The 23,794-nt window shown below is 40.4% G+C and overlaps 1 protein-coding gene across 5 annotated transcripts in view; it reads left to right on the forward strand.

Annotated features, from left to right (window-relative positions):
• LOC113889641 (guanylate-binding protein 4-like) overlaps window positions 1–23,794 on the forward strand; it is a 66,312-nt gene that overhangs the window by 38,053 nt on the left and 4,465 nt on the right. For 4 of the 5 annotated variants that reach the window (XM_027536617.1, XM_027536615.1, XM_027536614.1 and 1 more), the window contains 8 exons: window positions 4,280–4,407; window positions 14,568–14,677; window positions 14,880–15,076; window positions 16,629–16,874; window positions 17,967–18,247; window positions 20,295–20,507; window positions 22,014–22,116; window positions 22,449–22,642. In XM_027536617.1, coding sequence (XP_027392418.1) covers window positions 4,280–4,407; window positions 14,568–14,677; window positions 14,880–15,076; window positions 16,629–16,874; window positions 17,967–18,247; window positions 20,295–20,507; window positions 22,014–22,116; window positions 22,449–22,642 — 1,472 coding nt within the window. The remainder of the gene's footprint in view (window positions 1–4,279; window positions 4,408–14,567; window positions 14,678–14,879; window positions 15,077–16,628; window positions 16,875–17,966; window positions 18,248–20,294; window positions 20,508–22,013; window positions 22,117–22,448; window positions 22,643–23,794) is intronic. The other variant, XM_027536616.1, reaches the window with a different exon arrangement.

Genomic DNA, 23,794 nt, shown 5'->3' on the forward strand with positions numbered 1-23,794 from the left:
CTTGTGTGGTGCTTGGTTTCAGTGTCGGTATGGAGGCATTTGATGAGCTCCTGTCAATGAATGTTCCTTGGAGTCAGGAGTTCCCTGGAGTCGGGCTTTGGACTTAGGCCTCCTGCTTCCAGTTATTGGTCTTCTTTTTACAGTAGTTTCAAAACTTCTCCTTCTATATAGCACCATTGATAAAACATCTACGTTAAAGATGAAAAGTTTCTCTACCATGAGGGTCACTCAGAGAGGTTCACAGCGTTACATGGAGAAGAGAAGAGGAAGGAGGGAGTTAGAGGTGACCCAAATGAGATGAGGTGGAATGAATAGTGGAGAGAGTGGGCTAGCCAGTAATCACTTCCTTATGTGCACTCCACAACTGGACCGCTCATAGATGTTCACGGAGTTATACAGAGAAGAGAAGAAGGAGGAAGGAGACAGAGGTGGCCAGAAGGATAAAAGGGGGGAATGAAAAGGAGGGAGACAGATCCAGCCAGTAATCAGTTCCCTAAGTGTTCTCCACCGTCTGGAACACACAGAAATTCACAGAGTTGGGTAGAGTAGAGAGAGGTTAGGGAGGAGACACAGGCGACCTGGTGGAGAAAAACGAGAGTCCAAAGGGAGAGAGAGCAGTCAAGCCAGTAATCTCGCTCCCTAGTGAAAAATGGGTACTGAAGATTGGGTTCTTAAAGGTACAAAATTGGTAACAAATACCTAAAAGCAAAAATTAAAAATCTAGAGTAGAGTTTGGAATTTCAAAAATACGATGTTAAAGAAAAGAAGAAGGAAAAGAAAGAGAGAAAAAACGAACAAACAAAAACAGACAAGGTCGTGAAAATTATAAAGAAAATATAGGTACAAAATTGATAACTACTACCAAAAAGCAAAAGTTAAAAATCTAGAGTAGAGTTTGGAATTTCAATAATACAATGTTAAAAAAAAGAAGAAGAAAAATAGAGAGAGAAGACAAACAAACAAACAAAAACAAACAATGTCGCAAAAATTATAAAGAAAATACAGGTACAAAATTGATATCAAATACCAAAAAGCATAAATTAAAAATCTAGAGTAGAGTTTAGAATTTCACATATACAATGTTATATAAAACAAAAAGAGAAAGAAACAGAGGCGGGAAAAAAAGTCACAGAAATTATAAAAAAAAAAAAAACTATAGGTACAAAATTGATAACATATACCAAAAGGCTAAAATTAAAAATCTAGAGTAGAGTTTGGAATTTCAAAAATACAATGTTAAAGAAAAGAAGAAGAAAAAAAAATAAAAAACAAGGTCAAAAAATTATAAAAAATATATATATGAAGTTTGCTGAAGAAGAAAAAAATAGGGTCTTTTTTTTTTTTTTGCAAAGTAATAGGTTATAAAAGTGAAAATTAGAGGAACAATAGAGGACTTAAAATTTTTTTAAAAATTTAAAAAAAAAAGAAAGAAAGAATAATCGTAAAAATAGTAAAAGTATATCTAGGACTTTCTCTGGTTTTATTGTGAGTATTGTGGGTTCAGTTCATTTTTGGCTAGTTCCTTGGTCCGACTTACATTTCTCAAGATCTATAGGCCCCTTCCTATGTAGTCCGTAGTAACCACTGGGTTTTAATCTATTGCCTGTAGCTTCCAAGGCGTTTCCCTCTGCTATAGCTTCTTCTGTTTGCTGGTCTCCTCAGTGTCTGGTTTCTGCCCTGACACAAAGGGGACGGTGGAGGACACTTTTTTTTTTTTAGGCTCACTTGTTCAGTTGCGCTGTGGGGAGGGAGGGAGGGATGCTGCAAACAAATAACACTGGCGTGCGCTCGCAGTGCCTCAGCCACACTGGGTCTGCCCCCGCTCACGGCACGTGTAGCCTCCCTGCCCACACTGCTCGGGCTCTAGGTTGTTCTGCCGGGATCAATCCGAGGCCAGCCCTGGGCTGCATGTACCTCCCAGGTCCAAGCCGCTCAGGTTCAGGCACTCGGGTAGTCCTCAGAGGCACAGACTCGGTTGGGCCTGCGTTTTGTGCTCTTCCCAGGTCCGAGCAGCTCAGGTGATGAGGTGTTTGGCGAGCACAGTTGCTGTGGCTTATCGCCTCCCCGCCACTCGGTTACCTGCGTGTACAACTGGCGCACCTTCTCAGGCAGATGTTGACCGTCCAGACCCCCAAGAAGTTTTAGTTAGCAAAGAAGCCTGCTTACAGTTTTATAGATAATGTCTCTCTGGGGCTGCGATTGCCCCCTTCTGGCTCTGGCTGCCTGTCACCGGAGGGGGAAGGTCTGCAGCTGGCTTTCTCTGTTCAGTCCTTTGTTCCGTGTGCGGGCCTGGTGGTGTCTTAGGTTAGGGCTGGCTTTTCGCGTGGTAGATATCCCACAGTCTGGTTTGCTAGCCCAAATTATTTCGCTCAGATAGCGCTCAGGGTATTCAGGCCAGGTTCTTACTCTAAGCGATGCAGCCCGCGCCGTGCCTCCCTTCCCCGCCCCTGCTTGCTAATGGTGTGTGCAGGCGTCTGCGCTACTTCTCCGCTGGGGGAGTTACCATATGGCTCGCAATCTGCAAGTTTTAATTGTTTATTTATTTTTTCTCCCTTTTATGTTGCCCTCTGTGCTTCCAAAGCTCGGCACAGATTCGGCAGTGAGAAGGTTTCCTGGTGTTTGGAAACTTCTCTCTTTTTAAGACTCCCTTCCTGGGACGGAACTCTGTCCCTCCCTCTTTTGTCTCTTTTTTTGTCTTTTATATTTTTTCCTACCTCCTTTCAAAGACTTGGGTTGTTTTTCTGGGTGCCTGATGTCCTCTGCCGGCATTCAGAAGTTGTTTTGTGGAATTTACTCGACGTTTAAATGCTCTTTTGATGAATTTGTAGGGGAGAAAGTGTTCTCCCCGTCCTACTCCTCTGCCATCTTGGCTCCTCCCCTGACCTTCTTATGATTCGTTGTCTCTCCTTTACCTCATATAACTTACTGTTATATCCTGCCTTTCTCCCTGGGGGAACTGGGAGCTGAGACTTGTCTGTATTAATCAGATAGCAGTCAAATGCCATCACGATGTAGAAGAGTGCAGATCATCTCAGGTCTTATACCCGCTAGAGCAGAATACACAGAACATGGCAATTGAATGGCCTAAGCCATGCTCCCCTAGGCATTTCATCATATGCATTTCTATTCTCAGTTGAAGGGAGTATTGGCATCTGGCAGACAGTCAAAATCTTGGACTATAGATAAGACATATTTTGCTTTATTACACATATATGTGTTAGTTGCTCAGTCCTGTCTGACTCTGTGATCCACGGACTGTATAGCCCATCAGATTCCTCTGTCCATGGAATTCTCCAAGCAGGGATACTGGAGTGGGTTGTCATTCCCTTCTCCAGGGGATCTTCCCAACCCAGGGATCTAACCCAGGTCTCCTGCATTGCAGGCAGATTCTTTACTGTCTGAGCTAACAGGGAAGCCCATTACCTCACATAATCATGTTCTGTTGGTTTAAGCCTTAGAAAGAAGGGCAAACAATTCTCACAGGTCTTTCCTAATCCCCTGCTATTTTATCCCCACCCAAGTCAATGAACAAAGATTTCATCATTTTTTGAAGAGAAGAAAAATGAGGAAAATACAGGGGAAACAAGGAGGGAAAAAACAATTTAACAAAAGCTAATGTATTAGTTCAGAACCTGGAAGGACACAGATGATCCACTTAACAGGTAACCGTAAATGGAGTGACAATTACAAGGGCCCAAGCAGAGAAAAAGGAACCACTCCATTTTTCTGAAGGAAGTAGAAGCACTCAGAGGGTGGCAGAAACAATGACCAGGGAGCCTTTATAATTCCTCTAGGGTAAATAGGCAGTTAGTGGATTCCAGAATGTGACAGAGACCAGAACAACTGGATGGAGCTAAATGAAAGGAGATGTGACGAAGGCAGAGAAACAGAGGTACTAGGACACCATGGCTCACCAGGGTGGGAGCCAAGGGAACAGGCACCTGACTTCTGCTCTCTTTCTGGTACCTCTCACTGTTGGGACTCTATCAGAAAGTGGAGGATATGGAACTGGTAAAAATAGAAAGGTTAATAGAGTTCACATTAATTCTGGAATGTGACACAGTATGAGCCATTAATGTTATGAAGTGAATAGGGGACAAGAAATGTTTCTTGGGAAGGTCCTGAGCATGTGTAAACATTGGAGCTGACAGTCCTCGCTGAAACAAAAACACATTTCCCCCAGCCACGCACTCACATTTCGACAATTTTACCCAAAGTAACCCATGGGCAGCCTGGACTATCTGCTCTTATTGTGCATTGCATTCTTCTTTCTGTGCAGGTTTCCGTCTGGGCTCCACAGTGAGGTCTGAAACCAAAGGCATCTGGATGTGGTGTGTGCCCCACCCCTCCAAGGAGAACCACATCTTGGTCCTTCTGGACACTGAAGGCCTGGGCAATGTGGAGAAGGTAAGGCAGAGAATCTTCTCTACTCTTTTTCCTCTTTCTTTCTTATTTTTTAAATTGGAAAATATGATAACACATTTACAGGAGACCTGGAAAATATAGAAGAAAGCTATATATAGTACCACTATATATTATAATTAAATTTTATGTAGATAAGTTAAGATTTTAGTTGGAGTTTCAATATCAAACTCTCAAAAATTAATGGAATGAATATACAGAGAAGGAGAAGGATACAGTAGACCTGAAAGGCACTATGAACCAGTTCAACATAACTAAGATTTATACAATTTTCACAAAACAGAATACAAATTCTACCCAAGTTCCCATTGGTTATAAACTAGGAGACACTGGAACTTATCCAAGGATGTAAGATCAGGTGCGAAAGAGTCATGGTATAAAAGTATTGAAATCATAGAGTCTGTTCTCTTATCATTGTGGAATTATGTTAGAGATCAATATCAAAAGATATGTTAAAATAACCCACACACTTATAAGTGCACTGTGACATTTACCAAGAGAGATATTTGACTTGGCCACTGAAATCCTCAGTAAAGTTAAGAGACTGAAAAAAACACAGAGGGTGATTGAAGAGCAGAAAACATTTAAATGAGAAATGGATATCAAAATGAGAAATTGATATCAAAAAGAGAAATTAATATCAAAGATACTTTAAAAATTCCATGGCTTTAGAAATTAAATGTCTACTTTTATTTTTTTTAATTTTATTTTATTTTTAAACTTTATAATATTGTATTAGTTTTGCCAAATATCGAAATGAATCCACCACAGGTATACCCGCGTTCCCCATCCTGAACCCTCCTCCCTCCTCCCTCCCCTACCTTCCCTCTGGGTCTTCCCAGTGCACCAGCCCCAAGCATCCAGTACCATGCATCGAACCTAGACTGGAGACTCGTTTCATACATGATATTATACATGTTTCAGTGCTATTCTCCCAAATCTCCCCACCCTCTACCTCTCCCACAGAGTCCATAAGACTGATCTATACATCAGTGTCTCTTTTGCTGTCTCGTACACAGGGTTATTGTTATCATCTTTCTAAATTCCATATATATGCATTAGTATACTGTATTGGTGTTTTTCTTTCTGGCTTACTTCACTCTGTATAATAGGTTCCAGTTTCATCCATCTCATTAGAACTGATTCAAATGTATTCTTTTTAATGGCTGAGTAATACTCCATTGTGTATATGTACCACAGCTTTCTTATCCATTCATCTGCTGATGGGCATCTAGGTTGCTTCCATGTCCTGGCTATTATAAACAGTGCTGCGATGAACATTGGGGTACACGTGTCTCTTTCCCTTCTGGTTTCCTCAGTGTGTATGCCCAGCAGTGGGATTGCTGGATCATAAGGCAGTTCTATTTCCAGTTTTTTAAGGAATCTCCACACTGTTCTCCAGAGTGGCTGTACTAGTTTGCATTCCCACCAACAGTGTAAGAGGGTTCCCTTTTCTCCACACCCTCTCCAGCATATATCCAAAAGGCCATAACAAGGAAAACTAGAAAATATTTGTAATAGAATAAAAATGAAAAGAGAATTTACCAGAATTTGTTACATGCAGCTGAAGCTGCTCAGTGCAGTTAAATACAATGTGGAGTCTTGAATAAGGTATGAAAACAAGGGACACAAGCATAAAGTTTTGTGAAATTTGAACAATATCTTAACTTTAGTTAATGATACTATATCACATGTTAAATTCCTAATTTTTTATAACATAGTATTTCTTTATATCTTGGAATTGTATTAGAAGTTTCAAGCCTCATTCAAAAAACTTCTTTTTAAAAAACAACTAAGATAATAAACTTTTCTGGTGACTCAAACAGTAAAGAATCTGCCTGTAATGCAGGAGACCTGGGTTAAATCCCTTGATCTGAAAAATACCCTGGAGAAGAGAATGGCTACCAAACCCAGTATTCTGGCCTGGAGAACTCCATGGACAGAGGAACCTGGCATGCATGGGGGTAGCAAAGAGTAGGGCAATGACTGAGCAACTAAGCACACACAGACTTCTAGAAGTAATACCAGATGCCAAAATCAGTTCAGTTCAGTTCAGTTCAGTCACTCAGTCTTGTCTGACTCTTTGTGACCCCATGAATCGCAGCACGCCAGGCCTCCCTGTCCATCAGCAACTCCCGGAGTCCTCCCAAACTCATGTCCATCAAGTCGGTGATGCCATCCAGCCATCTCATCCTCTGTCATCCCCTTCTCCTCCTGTCCCCAATCCCTCCCAGCATCAGGGTCTTTTCCAATGAGTCAACTCCTTGCATGAGGTGGCCAAAATATTGGAGTTTCAGCTTCAGCATCAGTCCTTCCAATGAACACCCAGGACTGATGTCCTTCAGAATGGACTGATTGGATCTTCTTGCAGTCCAAGGGACTCTCAAGAGTCTTTTCCAACACCACAGTTCAAAAGCATCAATTCTTTGGTGCTCAGCTTTCTTCACAGTTCAACTCTCACATCCATACATGACTACTGGAAAAACCATGTCCTTGACTAGACGGACCACTGTTGGCGAAGTTATATCTCTGCTTTTCAATATGCTATCTAGGTTGGTCATATCTTTCCTTCCAAGGAGTAAGCATCTTTTAATTTCATGGCTGCAATCACCATCTGCAGTGATTTTGGAACACCAAAATGTAAAGTATGACACTGTTTCCACTGTTTCCCCATCTATTTCCCATGAAGTGATGGGATCAGATGCCATGATCTTCATTTTCTGAATGTTGAGCTTTAAGCCAACTTTTTCACTCTCTTCTTTCAGTTTCATCAAGAGGCTCTTTAGTTCCTCTTCACTTTCTGCCATAAGGATGGTGTCATCTGCATACTTCAGGTTATTGATATTTCTCCCAGCAATCTTGATTCCAGCTTGTGCTTCTTCCAGCCCAGCGTTTCTCATAATGTACTCCGCATATAAGTTAAGTAAGCAGGGTGACAATATACAGCCTTGACGTACTCCTTTTCATATTTGGAACCAGTCTGTTGTTCCATGTTCAGTTCTAACTGTTGCTCCCTGACCTGCATATAGGTTTCTCAAGAGGCAGGTCAGGTGGTCTGGTATTCCCATCTCTTTCAGAATTTTCCACAGTTTATTGTGATCCACACAGTCAAAGGCTTTGGCATAGTCAATAAAGCAGAAATAGATGTTTTTCTGGAACTCTCTTGCTCTTTCGATGATCCAGCAGATGTTGGCTATTTGATCTCTGGTTCCTCTGCCTTTTCTAAAACCAGCTTGAACATCTGGAAGTTCACAGTTCACGTATTGCTGAAGCCTAGCTTGGAGACTTTTGAGCATTACCTTACTAGCGTGTGAGATGAGTGCAATTGTGTGGTAGTTTGAGCATTCTTTGGCATTGCCTTTCTTTGGGATTGGAATGAAAACTGACTTTTTCCAGTCCCGTGGCCACTGCTGAGTCTTCCAAATTTGCTGACATATTGAGTGCAGCACTTTCACAGCATCATCTTCCAGGATTTGAAAGAGCTCGGCTGGAATTCTATCACTTCCACTAGCTTTGTTCGTAGTGATGCTTTCTAAGGCCCACTTGACTTCACATTCCAGGATGTCTGGCTCTAGGTGAGTGATCACACCATCGTGATTATCTTGGTCATGAAGCTCTTTTTTGTACAGTTCTCCTGTGTATTCTTGCCACCTCTTCTTAATATCTTCTGCTTCTGTTAGGTCCCTACTATTTCTGTCCTTTATCGAGCCCATCTTTGCATGAAATGTTCCCTTGGTATCTCTAATTTTCTTGAAGAGATCTCTAGTCTTTCTCATTCTGTTGTTTTCCTCGATTTCTTTGCATTGATCACTGAGGAAGGCTTTCTTATCTCTCCTTGCTATTCTTTGGAACTCTGCATTCAGATGCTTATATCTTTCCTTTTCTCCTTTGCTTTTCGCTTCTCTTCTTTCCACAGCTATTTGTAGGGCCTCCTCAGACAGCCATTTGTCTTTTTTGCATTTCTTTTCCATGGGGATGGCCTTGATCCCTATCTCCTGTACACTGTCACAAATCTCCGTCCATAGTTCATCAGGCACTCTGTCTATCAGATCTAGTCCCTTAAATCTCTTTCTCACTTCCACTGTATAATCATAAGGAATTTGATTTAGGTCATACCTGAATGGCCTAGATTTTCCCTACTTTCTTCAATTTAAGTCTGAATTTGGCAATAAGGAGTTCATGATCTGAGCCACAGTCAGTTCCCAGTCTTGTTTTTGCTGACTGTATAGAGCTTCTCCATCTTTGGCTGCAAAGAATATAATCAATCTGATTTCGGTGTTGACCATCTGGTGATGTCCATGAATAGAGTCTTCTCTTGTGTTGTTGGAAGAGGGTGTTTGCTATGACTAGTGCGTTCTCTTGGCAAAACTCTGTTAGCCTTTGCCCACTTCATTCCATACTCCAAGGCCAAATTTGCCTGTTACTCCAGGTGTTTCTTGACTTCCTACTTTTGCATTCCAGTCTCCTATAATGAAAAGGACATCTTTTTTGGGTGTTAGTTCTAAAAGGTCTTTAGGTCTTCATAGAACTGTTCAACTTCAGCTTCTTCAGCATTACTGGTTGGGGCATAGGCTTGGATTACTGTGATATTGAATGGTTTGCCTTGGAAATGAACAGAGATCATTCTGTCATTTTTGAGATTGCATCCAAGTACTGCATTTTGGACTCTTCTGTTGACCATGATGGCTACTCCATTTCTTCTAAGGGATTCCTGCCCACAGTAGTAGATATAATGGTCATCTGAGTTAAATTCACCCATTTCAGTCCATTTTAGTTCACTGATTCCTAGAAGGTCAACATTCACTCTTGCCATCTCCTATTTGACTACTTCCAATTTGCCTTGATTCATGGACCTGACATTCCAGGTTCCTATGCAATATTGCTTTTTACAGCATCAGACCTTGCTTCTATCACCAGTTACCTCCACAACTGAGTATTGTTTTTACTTTGGCTCCATCCCTTCATTCTTTCTGGAGTTATTTCTCCAGTGATCTCCAATAGCATATTGGGCACCTACCGACCTGGGGAGTTCCTCTTTCAGTATCCTATCATTTTGCCTTTTTATACTGTTCATGGGGTTCTCAAGGCAAGAATACTGAAGTGGTTTGCCATTCCCTTCTCCAGTGGACTGCATTCTGTCAAACGTCTCCACCATGACCCATCCATCTTGGATGGCCCCCCACGGCACGGTTTAGTTTCATTGAGTTAGACAGGCTGTGGTCCATGTGATCAGATTGGCTAGTTTTCTGTGATTATGGTTTCAGTGTGTCTGTCCTCTGATGACCTCTCGCAGCACCCCCCGTCTTATTTGGGTTTCTCTTATCTTGGATATGGGGTATCTCTTTACGGCTGCTCCAGCAAGGGCAGCCGCTGCTCCTTACCTTGGATGAGGGGTATCTCCTCACAGCCACCCCTCCTGGCCTTGAACGTGGAGTAGCTCCTCTAAGCCCTCCTGCACCCGTGCAGCCGCTGCTCCTTGGACATGGAGTTGCTCCTATCGGCCGCTTCCCATGACCTTGGGCATGTGGTAGCTCCTCTCAGCCACTGCCCCTGACCTCGGGCACGGGAAGCTCCTTTCGGCCACGTTTCTGCGCGATCCATCGCAGCCAGCGTGCTTCTGCCAAAATACATGGAACTATATCAAAGTTTTGATTGAATATAAATTAGAAATCTAGGACTCTATTCATACTAAGTCAAACAAATGGAATCAAAATGTCATAATTTTTAGTCAGGCAAAAATTTATGTTTTCTAAAAAAAAAAAAAAAAATATATATATATATATATATATATATATAATACACACTATGTGTAATATATATGTGCATATATATACAAAAGCTTTTCTACTACTCTTGATAAGGACTTTAGAAAGAACATTAAAAAAAAAGAGACAGAAAAAATTGGAAAGCATAAACTAAACTAAATTGGAGCACTGAATATGAAATAGAAAAGGTGAAACAAAGTAGAGAAAAGTAAAATGTCATCATGTTGTCCAGTTGCTATTAAATATGACTGTTCATTAGAAACACATCTAGAGCTTTTGGGAATAAAAGCAATACCTGGGCATTTGTATTTTTCAAAAACTTCCAAGATAATTCTGATCTGCATCTGGATTTTAAAAAGTGATTACAGGTTTTCTATTAAATGGTCATTGCACTGATATAGAATTTTGTTATTTTTTTTGTTGACCAATCATGATACACTATGGAGAAGGCAATGGCACCCCACTCCAGTACCCTTGCCTGGAAAATCCCAGGGATGGAAGAACCTGGTAGGCTATAGTCCATGGGATCACTAAGAGTTGGACACGACTGAGTGACTTCTCTGTCACTTTTTGCTTTCATGCATTGGAGAAGGAAATGACAACCCACTCCAGTGTTCTTGCCTGGAGAATCCCAGGGACAGGGGAGCCTGGTGGGCTGCCGTCTATGGGGTTGCACAAGTCGGACACAACTGAAGTGACTTAGCAGCAGCAGCATGATACAATAGTATTAAGGGAATAATAGTTACATAATCACAAAAATAAAAGATGTGTATCAGTTTTCACAATCAATAGCCGGACAAAAAAATAAAAGATAATTGCAAGCCATAATAAAACATGATTACCCTAACAATATAAAATAATTACATACAATTTGGGGGGTTAAGTAGAGTGATGTGGTAAGTGGAAGTGCGTACATGCACATGTTTTCATCAGGCCAGCCAGTTTATGCCTTTTCATTGGTGCATTTAATCCATTTACATTTAAAGTAATTATTGATATGTATAATTCTGTTGCCATTTTCTTAATTGTATTGGGTTTATTTTTGTAGATCCTTTTCTTCTCTTGTGTTTCCTGCCTAGAGAAGTGCCTTTAATATTTTTAAAGCTGGATTGTGCCCATCTTTGCATGAAATTTTCCCTTGGTTTCTCTACTTTTCTTGAAGAAATCTCTAGTCTTTCCTACTCTATTGTTTTCCTCTATTTCTTTGCATTGTTCACTTAAGAAGCCTTTCCTTCATGTTGAGGTTTGACAGAAAACAAAATTCTGTAAAGTAATTATCTTTCAATTAAAAAAATAAATAAAAGAAACCTTTCTTATGCTTCCTTGCTATTCTTTGGAACTCTGCATTGAGATCAGTATATATTTCCTTTTCTCCTTTGCCTTCCACATAAGTAAACAATACAAAGGAAAGCAATGGAATGGGAAAGACTAGAGATCTCTTCTAGAAAATTAGACATACCAGGGAACTTTTCATGGAATGACCGGCACAATAAAGGACAGAAACAGTATGGACATAACAGAAGCAGAAGAGATTAAGAAGAGGAGGCAAGAATACAGAGAAGAAATACACAAAAAAGGTTTTAATGACCCAGACAACCACAATGGTGTGGTCACTCACCTAGAGCCAGACATCCTGGAGTGTGAGGTCAAGTGGATTTTAGGAAGCATTACTACAAACAAAGCTAATGGAGGTGATGGAATTCCAGCTGAGCTATTTCAAATCCTAAAAGATGATGTTATTAAAGTGCTGCACTCAATATATCAGCAAATTTGGCAGACTCAGCAGTGGCCACAGGGCTGGAAAAGGTCAGTTTTCATTCCAGTCCCAAAGAAGGGCAATGCCAAAGAATGTTCAAACTACCACACAATTGCACTCATTTCACATGCTAGCAAGGTAATGCTCAAAATCCTTCAAGATAGGCTTCAACAGTGCATGAACCATGAACTTCCAGATGTTCAAGCTGAATTTAGAAAAAGCAGAGGAACCAGGGATCAAATGTCAACATCTGTTGTATCATAGAAAAATCAAGGGAATTCCAGAAAAGCTTCTACTTTTGTTTCATTGGCTATGCTAAAGCCTTTGACTGTGTAGATCACAACAAACTGTGGAAGTATCTTCAAGAGATGGGAATACTAGATCACCTTACTTGCCTCCTGAGAAACCTGTATGCAGGACAAGAAGCAATAATTAGTACTGGATATGGAATAATAGACTGGTTCAACTTGGAAGAAGTATGTCAAGGCTGCATATTGTCACCCTGTTTATTTAACTTATATGCAGAGTACATCATGAGAAATGCCAGGCTGGAGGAAGCATAAGCTGGAATCAAGATTGCTGGGAGAAATATCAGTAACCTCAGATATGCTGATGATGCCACCCTTATGCCATGGCAGAAAGCAAATAGGAACTAAACAGCCTCTTAATGAAAGTGAAAGAGGAGAGTGAAAAAGCTGGCTTAAAACTCAACATTCAAAAAATGAAGATCATGGCATCCAAACCCATCACTTCATGGCAAATAGATGGAAAACCGATGGAAACAGTGACATATTTTATTTTCTTGGGCTCCAAAATCACTGCAGATGGTGACTTCAGCCATGAAGTTAAAAGATGTTTGTTTCTTGGAAGAAAATCTGTGACAAACCTAGACAGTGTATTAAAGAACACAGACATCACTCTGCCGACAAAGGTGCATCTAGTAAAAGCTATAGTTTTTCCAGTAGTCATGTATGGATGTGAGAGTTGGACCATAAAGAAGGCTGAGCACCGAAGAACCGATTCTATTGACCTGTGGTGCTGGAGAAGACTCTTGAGAGTCCCTTGGATAGCAAGGAGATCCAACCAGTCAATCCTAAAGGAAATCAACCCTGAATAGTCTTTGGAAGGAATAATGCTCAAGCTGAAGCTTGAATCCTTTGGCCACCTGGTGCAAAGAGCTGACTCATTGAAAAAGACCCTGATGAGGGGAAGGATTGAAGGAAGGAGGAGAAGGGGGTGACAGAGGATGAGATGGTTGGATGGCATCACTGATTCAGTGGACACGAATTTGAGTAAACTCTGGGACACAGTGAAGGATAGGGAAGTCTGGCATGCTGCAGTCCATGGGATTTGCAGAGTTGGACACTACTGAGCAACTGTTGCTGTTGCTAAACAAACAAAGCTGGATTGGTGGTGCTGAATTCTCTTAATTTTTGGCTTGTCAGGAAAGCATTTGATTTCTCCATCATATCTTAATGAGAGTCTTGCTGGGTAGCATATTCTTGTTTGTTGGTTCTCACCTTTCATCACTTGGAATATATTGTGTCTGTGCAGCAGAACTCCTTGCTGCCCCACTGTGTGTCATGTATCTCTGTAGTATGCATGTGAACTCAGTCACTAAGTCGTGTCCAACTCTTTGCAACCCCATGGACTGTAGCCTGTCAGGCTCCTCTGTTCATGGGATTTTCCAGGTAAGAATACTTGAGTGGGTTGCCATTTTCTTCTCCAGGGGGTGTTCTTGACTCATGTCCCCTGCATTGGCATGCAGGGAGCCCATTTCTGTAGTATATATATATAATCAATTCCAAAGTCACTCATGACCTTCCAAATCTCATTTTTAGCCTCAACATCTAAAAACCGCTTCAGTCAAATAAAATAACCTTGTAATTTCTCTGTATGACCACACTTTCTTGCAATTGTGATCAGTTTCTGTGAGCTCTTCTACCTGCAGAGTCCCTATAACTCCACAAATCCACATTCTGGCAAGTTTTGAAAGCCCAGTTCCTTTCAACCTGATGCCATCATGTCACTATCAGACATAATTAATTCTGGCTCTGAATGCATAGAGCATTTTTTTTCTGTCTTTTGGGAGTTCCCACTTTGTCTTTTACAGTACAACATTTGGTTCCATGCCAGGCTGTTTGTCATTGTGGATAGATTTGTATGTTCCCATGTATATCTGTCCCTCAAGAAAGCCATCTCTCTAGGGTGGGCATTATCATGTGGAACTTTATATCCTAGTAAGCAAATAAGTATCTTTTGTTATCTAGATGCATAGTTAGCATTCGATGAATTTGATTAAATAGTATTTATGTCTCTAATATACATTGTGATCTAGAAAAACTTACAAAGCAACCACTGCCCACTTACTATTGTACAACTTCTATGTTCCAGGCACTGTATTAAACATTTTAATCACATATAAGATGTCATTCACTTCTGTTAATAGCTAATCACACTGAAGTACTTGAAGGGGAAAATGTCAATACCAGAAAGTTTGAATTTATCATTGTCTTGAAAATTTATTTACCTTACAACTGAGTTACAGTACAGCTGTTATAGTAAATGAACATCTGAATGAGAGCATGAGGAGTAGTGTCCTCACTCTCTAACATACTTTCTAGGAGGACTCCAAGAATGACTTGTGGATCTTTGCCCTGGCTGTGCTCCTGAGCAGCACCTTTATCTACAACAGCATGAACAGCATCAACGATCAGGCCTTGCAGCAGCTGCAGTATCCTTTCAGGAATTGAATCACCATGTTTCATTGAGTTTATGGGAATAGCAACTGACACTTTTTTCTTGCCCATGACTTCATTCTTATGGTTGATGAAGATGGAAAATGGGGCAAAAGGGAATAATGATAGAACTTGTTTTGAGGTGAGATCTGGAAACTGTGTTGGAGAGTACTTCTTTTTCCTTAGCTAAGGTCCCAGCTATGTGACTGAATTAACAGAGCTGATCAGAACCAAATCATCTCCCAGCTCTGATGAAGTAGAGGATTCAGCCCGATTTGTGAGTTTCTTTCCAGACTTTATTTGGACTGTGCGGGATTTCATGCTGGAGCTGGAGTTAGACGGGAACTCCATCACAGAAGATGAGTACCTGGAGAATGCCTTGAAGTTGATTCCAGGTATCAGAGCAAGGCCAGGGTGGTAGGAAGCTCAGTAGGAGGTGGGGTCAACGGAGCCCTTGATGTCAGAACTTGATTTGAAGTTGGATTTGAGGCCATGCTAATGGTACTTGGTGAATGACTGGGAGGTGGCTTCAGTCATTATTACTGGGAAAACCCCAGCGACCAGAACTTAAGCTCACAGAGGAAATTTAGAATCCCATATTCTACCAAATGACTTTAGAAAAAGTAATACCACAAAAAAGACAGGCTCATATACTGTGTTTCATATTAAATGTTTCTCCTCTTCTATTTGAGAAATATAACCCATCAAATTGAAATTAGTAAATACAGAATCATAAGGTAAGCAAAATAATTAATTTTTAAATACATTTCACACAGTGTATTTTACTATCTTATATAGATACATTCTTCACAGACAGATTATTTATACCTCAAACTAGCTCCAAAGAAAAGCATTGCTATGTCCTTTCACTGAGACTGTGAAAGGTCTTCAAATGCTTTCGCCTAATCTCACACTCTATTCTAGAGCCTTACATAGTATGTCATATTATATAACAAATTAGTTATAACAGATTATAATTAGCAGATAGAATAATGAGTGGTACTTAGAAGAAATATGTATTTTGTTTGTTTAATCATTTATTTGCCCTTTCAATAAATATTTATGGAACTGCAGGTATATGCCCAGAATCTCTCTGGATGCTACTGTCACTTCCAACAGAAAATGATGCAAAAGACTGATGAAGTGTCCTAGTTTCATTTAGGCCAATCTTACCATGAGGTTGTGTATGCTAAAGTAATTGCAAAACATATTTATAGAATGCGCATTTTTTTAACTCTGATTTTGTAAAACTTCACTGCCTTGTGTATCATTTGTCTCCCGCGTGGTTTCTTTCCCAGAAATACTGTGAATATCCTTATTTCTATGATTTCTTTACTTTTGAGCCCATATTTCATATCTGAAATGGAGACTGTAAGATCAGAAAAGTATTTCTGACAATTATTTGTATTAGCTTATCTTTCAAGAAAGTGAAGTCACTCAGATGGACTGTAGCCTACAAGGCTTCTCCATCCATGGGATTTTCCAGGCAAGAATACTGGAGTGGGTTGCCATTTCCTTCTCCAGGAGATCTTCCTGACCCAGGGATTGAACCCTAGTCTCCTGCATTGTAAGCAGACGCTTTACCATCTGAGCCACAAGGGGAGTTCATTGGCAGGTCTGTATAAATCCCCAACAGGGTTTCTGCCATAAGCTGTATGAGGTCTTCACTTAATAAATAATTAATCCATGGCATACTACACAATGGCTGAGGAAAACAATCACAGGTTTCTTCAGCTGGGATGGATGCTTCTTCTTCCTCCTCAGGAGTACGTTCTTCACTCTTGGCTCAGTACAAAAACAGAGTTTCCATGGTAGAGTACCATAAGACTGAAAAAGATTTACAGGCACAGGAATTAGAGCAATACAAGAATACCTGGAAATGAAAGTCCTCAGCCCCCTTATCTGAAGTATTTCGCTTCTGTGATTGCTCTTTTTCCACTTTTGCAGATGAAGGTCCCCAAATTCAAAATTTCAACTTGCCCAGAGAGTGTATCAGGAAGTTTTTTCCCAAACGGAAGTGTTTTGTCTTTGACCGTCCTGCAAGCAACAAAAGACAATTACTCCATCTTGAGGAAATGCCAGATAATCAACTGGATGAGAATTTCCAGAAGCAATCAAAGGATTTCTGTTCATATATCTATACCCATGCAAAGACCAAGACCTTAAAAGAAGGAATCACTGTCACCGGGAAAAGTGAGCCTCCTTTGCTAGATAGAGCATGACTCTCTGTGATTCAGTGTGGGTGAGGAATGTGTGGGTGAGGAATGTGTGAGTGAGGAATGTGTGAATATCCTCTGGGATTGCCAATAATAGTGTTTTCTTTTTTTCAGTTGTGTCTTCTCTATATAATTTGGAAAAACATATTTATGCCCCACATAGAAGTGCATGTTACTTCATTAAAATTTCCCTACATGAGGGTTTTATGAAGACTGTCATATCTCATGAAACTGTAGGGCTGGCCAAAATGTTCTTTCAGGTTTTCAGTAAGATGTTATGGAAAAACCCAAACGAACTTTTTGGCCAACCCAATATTACATTGAAGGTATGTTTAGGATACAAATATTCATTATGATGAGCCATCTGGTGGATAAGTGTTTCTAGTGAGGACATACAAGTTATTTTGTGAATTCACATGAATCAGAAAATAAGTAGTACACCATGAATCCATGTAAACTCATTGAAAGACTGAGAAACAAATGTAAATACAGTCTTATAAACAGAGCTGGCTTCATGCACAGGCTACTTAAGCAGTCTCACAGTGCCCTGTGCTGAGATGTGCCCTGTCTGTTTTAATGTTTTTGTCACTGTCTGGAAATTCTTGATGACATTTTTACATGGGGCACTGCATTTTCATTTGGAAATAGTACCCACAAAATACACAATTTATTTACATATGTAAGTTCTCCGTATTTTGCTACAATGGGGAAAGTGTTCCAGGAGAACTTTGAACATATTGTTGAGGTCATTCAGTTAATATTGTATTGTGATGAACTGACAACCATAAAAGAGAGTGAATAGGGGACACTGGTGTTATTATAAGAAAATTATAGAAGAAAAAGGAGAAGGATATGAAGATGAGGAGAAGAAAGAGAAGAAAAGAAAATTTCAAGCTCAATAAAATCTTAGTGATTTTTAGGATACTGATCTAAGGTTCATAAAATGAATGACAACATTCTATTTTCAAAATATTGAATTGGCCAAAAAGTTTGTTCAGATTTTTCTGTAGCATCTTATGGGAAAATCTAAATGAACTTTTTGGATAACACAATGTAATATATTATTCAGGGCTGGGGCCTCTGGTGGAGGCCTATGTAAATGCCATCAATAGTGGATCAGTTCCTTGTCTGGAGAACGCAGTAACAACTCTGGCCCAGCTGGAGAACTCAGCAGCTGTGCAGAAGGCAGCTGACCACTACAGTGAGCAGATGGCCCAGCAACTGAGCCTCCCCACAGACACGCTCCAGGAGCTGTTGGAGGTGCACGCAGCCTGTGAGAAGGAAGCCATTGCAGTCTTCATGGAGTGCTCTTTCAAGGATGAAAATCAGGATTTCCAGCTGAAGCTTGCGGTAATGTGGCCTAGAATATATCCTTCCTGATTCCTGTGGTTCTAGAAATGTTCTTTGTCGTTGCCATTGTTCAGTAGTATGTCAGTCATGCCCAACTCTCTGATCCCATGGACTGCAACACACCAGGCTCCTCTGTCTTCTACTATGTCCTGGAGTTTGCTCAAATTCATGTCCACTGAGTGGGGGATGCCATCCAACCATCTCATCCTCTGCAGAGGATGAGAAATGTTCTTAGGCGCCTTCTATTCACCTATGATTCATATGCTTCTCATTGTAAAAGGAGTTTGGATTCTTGTGAATGACAGGACTCTACAGGCCACTTTCCTTTTTTTTTCCCTAAAAACTGGCCTCTTTATTTTCTACTGTAAACAACTTACCCTGTGCTTTGGTGCTTAAAACAACACACAGTTATTAGCTCACACTTTTTTAGGTCACACACCAGTGCAGGGTGTGTATGGGTGATGTGCTCAGAGTACAGCAAGCTGAAAACAAATCAAGGTTCAAATGGGTTTAGCAATACCACCAAGAATAATCAGTAAACAACTTTTCTCAGGATAAGAAAAGAGTCTTATTTCAGCCAAATGAGGACTAGAGCCCAGAAGATACAGATTAAAGAAGAACTTGAATTCTGTTCTGTTGCATGACAAAATGCAGGGTGGGGGGAACCCTTACTATAGGCAAAACCCACAAAATTACCTGTATTATTTGTCAAGAATTAAGATTGTAGCTGGAAAGAAATAAGAGTGCTTGATAAAGAAGGATTGTTTGGGGTCTGAAACTATTGCATTTTTACAATGGTACACTTTGAGTTCCTAAGTGTGCAGCTCCCAGTTACTAGCAGACACTCTTTTGAGAATGGATGGTGGCATCCTTGAATTTGATACAGTTCAGAAGATTCAAGTTCTCAGGGATGCAGAAACATGTCTGAAACCACATCCACAATGGCCACCAAGCTCAATTTTTAATCCTGCCCAACAGTTACTCCATTGTGATTTTTAAATGCATTCTTTTTTAATGGTTAGAGCAGATGTACATGTTTGATAGGCCACAAAACAGATTATTGTATTTAGCATAAAGTTTAATTTAAATCATGTATAAGCCAGAGTGTCCTCCCCGTTTGTAAATATGTGAATATATCTCTCATCAGAACTCATATGGGCTCTTAGGAACCCCCCTTCATCTTCAAGCCAGCAATGGTGCATTGTATTCTGCTTTTGTTTCTAATCACTCCAGTTACCTCTTGTGCCACCAACTAGAGAAGACTGCATGGAAAGGGCTTGTATGATTATGTAATGCCCACTTGGGTAATCTCACTTTCTTAAAGTAGCCTCTGCCATAAGACATAATCTAAACACAGGATCAACGTTCATCATGTTCATAGGTCCAGGGACTATGCAGTGTGAACGCCAAAGGAGAGAATTCTTAGAGTTCATAATTCTACTTACCATTAGCACCATCACTGAAACCTTGTCTTTCAGTCTACCTTTGTATGTCCTACAAGTTACAAAAATCTCTCAGAGCAAAACCAGCCCAACTGTAATTTATTAGGACAGGTATGAAATTTCTGTTCCTATATTTTCACACAATCAAACCCTCAATGAAACAAGAATTCAGAAAAAGTTCAAAACTCTGTTCAGTATATACTTCACTCATTATGTTAGGCAGTTGATTTTCTATGTATATATTTTATCTAAAGCACCTAGTATGCATAAAAAGCCTACTTCAAATCATATTGAACTTGCTATTTTTCATTGTTGATGGATTTATCACTATTAATCCTACTACTTTTAAAGGAACAATGAAATTCACATCTGCCAACCCACCATTTCACAGATGCTGACATGGAGACAAGAAAGTTAAGGGACTTCCTATAAGTCACACAGAGTTGGTCACACCTGGGACTAAAGCTAGTCTCCTGACTCTGTATCTATTATTCTGTGGCTCATGTGTGCCAATGTTGTCCCATTGCTTCCTTCAAGAGGATCACAATTGGATGTTTTCTTCTAACAGCTCCTTTCTATTGCATTTCTCCTTGTTTTTCCAACAGATCATGATCAAGAAAAAGAAAGATGATTTCTTGTTGCAAAATGAAGAAGCATCTGTCAGATATTGTCAGGCTGAGCTTAAAAAGCTTTCAGAGCCCTTAATGATGAGTATTTCAGAGGGAACTTTCTTTGTCCCTGGAGGACACCATTGCTACTTAGAAGCAAGGAACAAGTTTGAAGAGAACTATAAACTCATTCCCAGGAAAGGAGTTAAGGTGAGGAGTAAGGGGACTGGGAAAGAATAACTGATTGGAGACCAAGGGTTTTTGTTGGTTCTTTTGAAATTCTAAGACCATAGCACAACTTTTGTAGAGAAAGGAGAGCATGGCAATATCTTTACATTTTCAGCTTTTATATCTACAGCGTGCTAGCTACTCTTCAACAAACCAGAAATATTTCTACCCAAAGACAGGACTTATTATCAAGGATCTAGATGAAAAAGAATATTCCTTTTATTCAAACAATGTACTAGGTTTTGCAAAACACCAATTCAAAAAGATACTCTCATCCCAAAGTTCATAGCAGCATTATTTACAATAGCCAAGATATGGAAGCAACCTAAATATCCATCAACAGATGAATGGATAAAGAAGATGTGGAGTGTGCATATATATGAATGCTACATACTCAGTTATTTAAAAAATAAAAGGATGAAATTTTGCCATTTGTGGCAACATGGATTGACTTATACTAAGAGAAATAACTTAAACAGGGAAACACAAACACCGATGATATCACTTATATTTGATATCCAAAGCTACAGCAAACTAGTAAACATAACAAAGAAGAAGATTCACAGACATAGAGGACAAATTATTTGTTACTAATGTGGAGTGGGGGCAATACAGGAGGGAGGGTGTGAGGTACAAATGATTGGGTGTAAGATAGGCTACAAAGATGTATTGCAAAGTATAGGGAATATAGCCAATATTTTGTAGTAACTTTAAATGCAGTGTAACCTTTAAAAGTTGTATAAAAATAAAATAACAAAATTTTAAAAAGAAATTTCCCTCAAATGGGCTTTCTGCAAAGAATAGGGAAAATTAAAGAAAAGCTGCTATTTCCAAGAAGTTTATGGTCTTACCTGAGAAGGACATGTAAATAGTCAATGGATATGGTGGGACAATGGTTATTATATACATTGATAGGGATGAGTGTTAGTGATGGTGGTGGTGATGATGACAATGGCTGATGTATGTTAAGCACTCACTACATCAACTGTACCTTAGGTGATTTGGCTGGATTATCAATTTAGTCCTCAAAATAATATAAATTAGATATTATCACTGTATTATAAAGTTGAGAAATATGACATGGGGAGAATGTACTAAGTTGCCCAAGATCACACAACTGTCAAGTAGTAGTGCTTACAGGGCAGCTGTTTTGTTCCTGGAAGCCATTCAGAACTCAGAATAAAACTTAAGAATGCTTCCTGGAAGAGGAGGTAAAGGCCACAAGTTGGAGTGTCAGTAAATGGTATCCTAATAAAGAGTAGATGAGCATTAGAAGAAAAACAAGGTGCAGAGACTACAGTTGCAAGCAGTAGAGGATTGGTGTTTGTACAACTGCACAGAATTACAGGGTCTTTAACCACTGTGGGGCCCCAAGAAGGATGAAGAACCTATAGGGTCCAATCTGTAGCTTTACTGAACAATAATTTCCATAGCAAGACACTACATCTTTGCTGCCTGATGAGTCTTTGCTTCTTGTTGTTTTCTCAGGCAAACCAGGTCCTGCAGAGCTTCCTGCAGTCACAGGCAGAAGTAGAGGCAGCCATCCTGAAGGCAGACCAGGCCCTCACGGATGCAGACAAAGCCATGGCAGGTACAGGGAGGACTGAGCTCTCAGAGGGGAAGGTGGGTCCTGTGCTGCCCTGTGGCAGGTGTTGGAACAAACACTTCCTGGAACCAGAGCTTCCTCTTCTTCTGTGGGACCTCTCTGCTACACATGGAAATAACCAGGGGAGTTTGGGTTTTATGTACATCCAATCAGGGCTTCTACCTCATAAGCTGAAGCAGGCTGTCTGATGTGGTAGCAGGATGTGGTAGCAGAAACAGTCAGACTCCTTCCCACCAATTTAATGTCATTTTAGTCTTTGAGCTCAGGAAGGTATAGCTCAGCATAACTGTTATTTCTTTAAAACTTTTGTGAAACAGAGGAACGTACCAAGAGACAAGCAGCAGAGATGAAACAGGATCTGCTAACACAGGAACTGAATGATGAGAAGCAAAAAATGGAGGCCCAAGAGAGAAGCCACAAGGAAAATATAGCCCAACTGAAAGAGAAGTTCGAGGTGGAAAGAGAAAACCTTCTAAGAGAGCAGGAAGCAGTGCTGGCGCACAAGCTGAAGGTAAGTCTAATTGGGTGTGGGCAGAGTCTGACCACCTGACCTGCCTCTTGAGAAACCTGTATGCAGGTCAGGAAGCAACAGTTAGAACTGGACACGGAACAACAGACTGGATCCAAATAGGAAAAGGAGTACGTCAAGGCTGTATATTGTCACCCTGCTTATTTAACTTATATGCAGAGTACATCATGAGAAATGCTGGGCTGGAAGAAGCACAAGCTGGAATCAAGATTGCTGGGAGAAATATCAATAACCTCAGATATGCAGCTGACACCACCCTTATGGCAGAAAGTGAAGAGGAACTAAAAAGCCTCTTAATGAAAGTGAAAGAGGAGAATGAAGAAGTTGGCTTAAAGCTCAACATTCAGAAAACTAAGATCATGGCATCCAGTCCCATCACATCATGGAAAATAGATGGGGAAACAGTGGATGACTTTATTTTTCTGGGCTCCAAAATCACTGCAAATGGTGATTGCAGCCATGAAATTAAAAGATGCTTACTCCTTGGAAGGAAAGTTATGACCAACCTAGATAGCATATTCAAAAGAAGAGACATTACGTTGCCAGAAAAGGTCCGTCTAGTCAAGGCTATGTTTTTTCCAGTGGTTATGTATGGATGAGAGAGTTGGACTAAAAAGAAAGCTGAGCGCCAAAGAATTGATGCTTTTGAACTGTGGTGTTGGAGAAGACTCTTGAGAGTCCCTTGGACTGCAAGGGGAAGCAACCAGTCCATCCTAAAGGAAACCAGTCCTGGGCGTTCGTTGGAAGGACTGATGTTGAAGCTGAAACTCCAATACTTTGGCCACCTGATGGGAAGAACTGACTCATTGTAAAAGACCATGTTGCTGGAAAGATTGCAGGCAGGACAAGAAGAGGACGACAGAGGACGAGATAGTCATATGGCATCACTGACTCAGTAGACATGGGTTTGGGTGGACTCCGGGAGTTGGTGATGGACAGGGAGGCCTGGCATACTACGGTTCATGGGGTCGCAAAGAGTCGGACATGATTGAGCAGCTGAACTGAACTGAACTGAGAGTCTGATGGACAAAATGCTAGTTTCTCAATAATAAAGGGATAGAACTTCAACCTTAAGTCAGATCCCAGAGAGAACTCCAAAGACATATGTTTCATGTAAACATCAAAGAGGTATGG

The sequence above is a fragment of the Bos indicus x Bos taurus genome, chromosome 3 (genome assembly GCF_003369695.1).
Source record: "Bos indicus x Bos taurus breed Angus x Brahman F1 hybrid chromosome 3, Bos_hybrid_MaternalHap_v2.0, whole genome shotgun sequence".
Classification (NCBI taxonomy): Eukaryota; Metazoa; Chordata; class Mammalia; order Artiodactyla; family Bovidae; genus Bos; species Bos indicus x Bos taurus.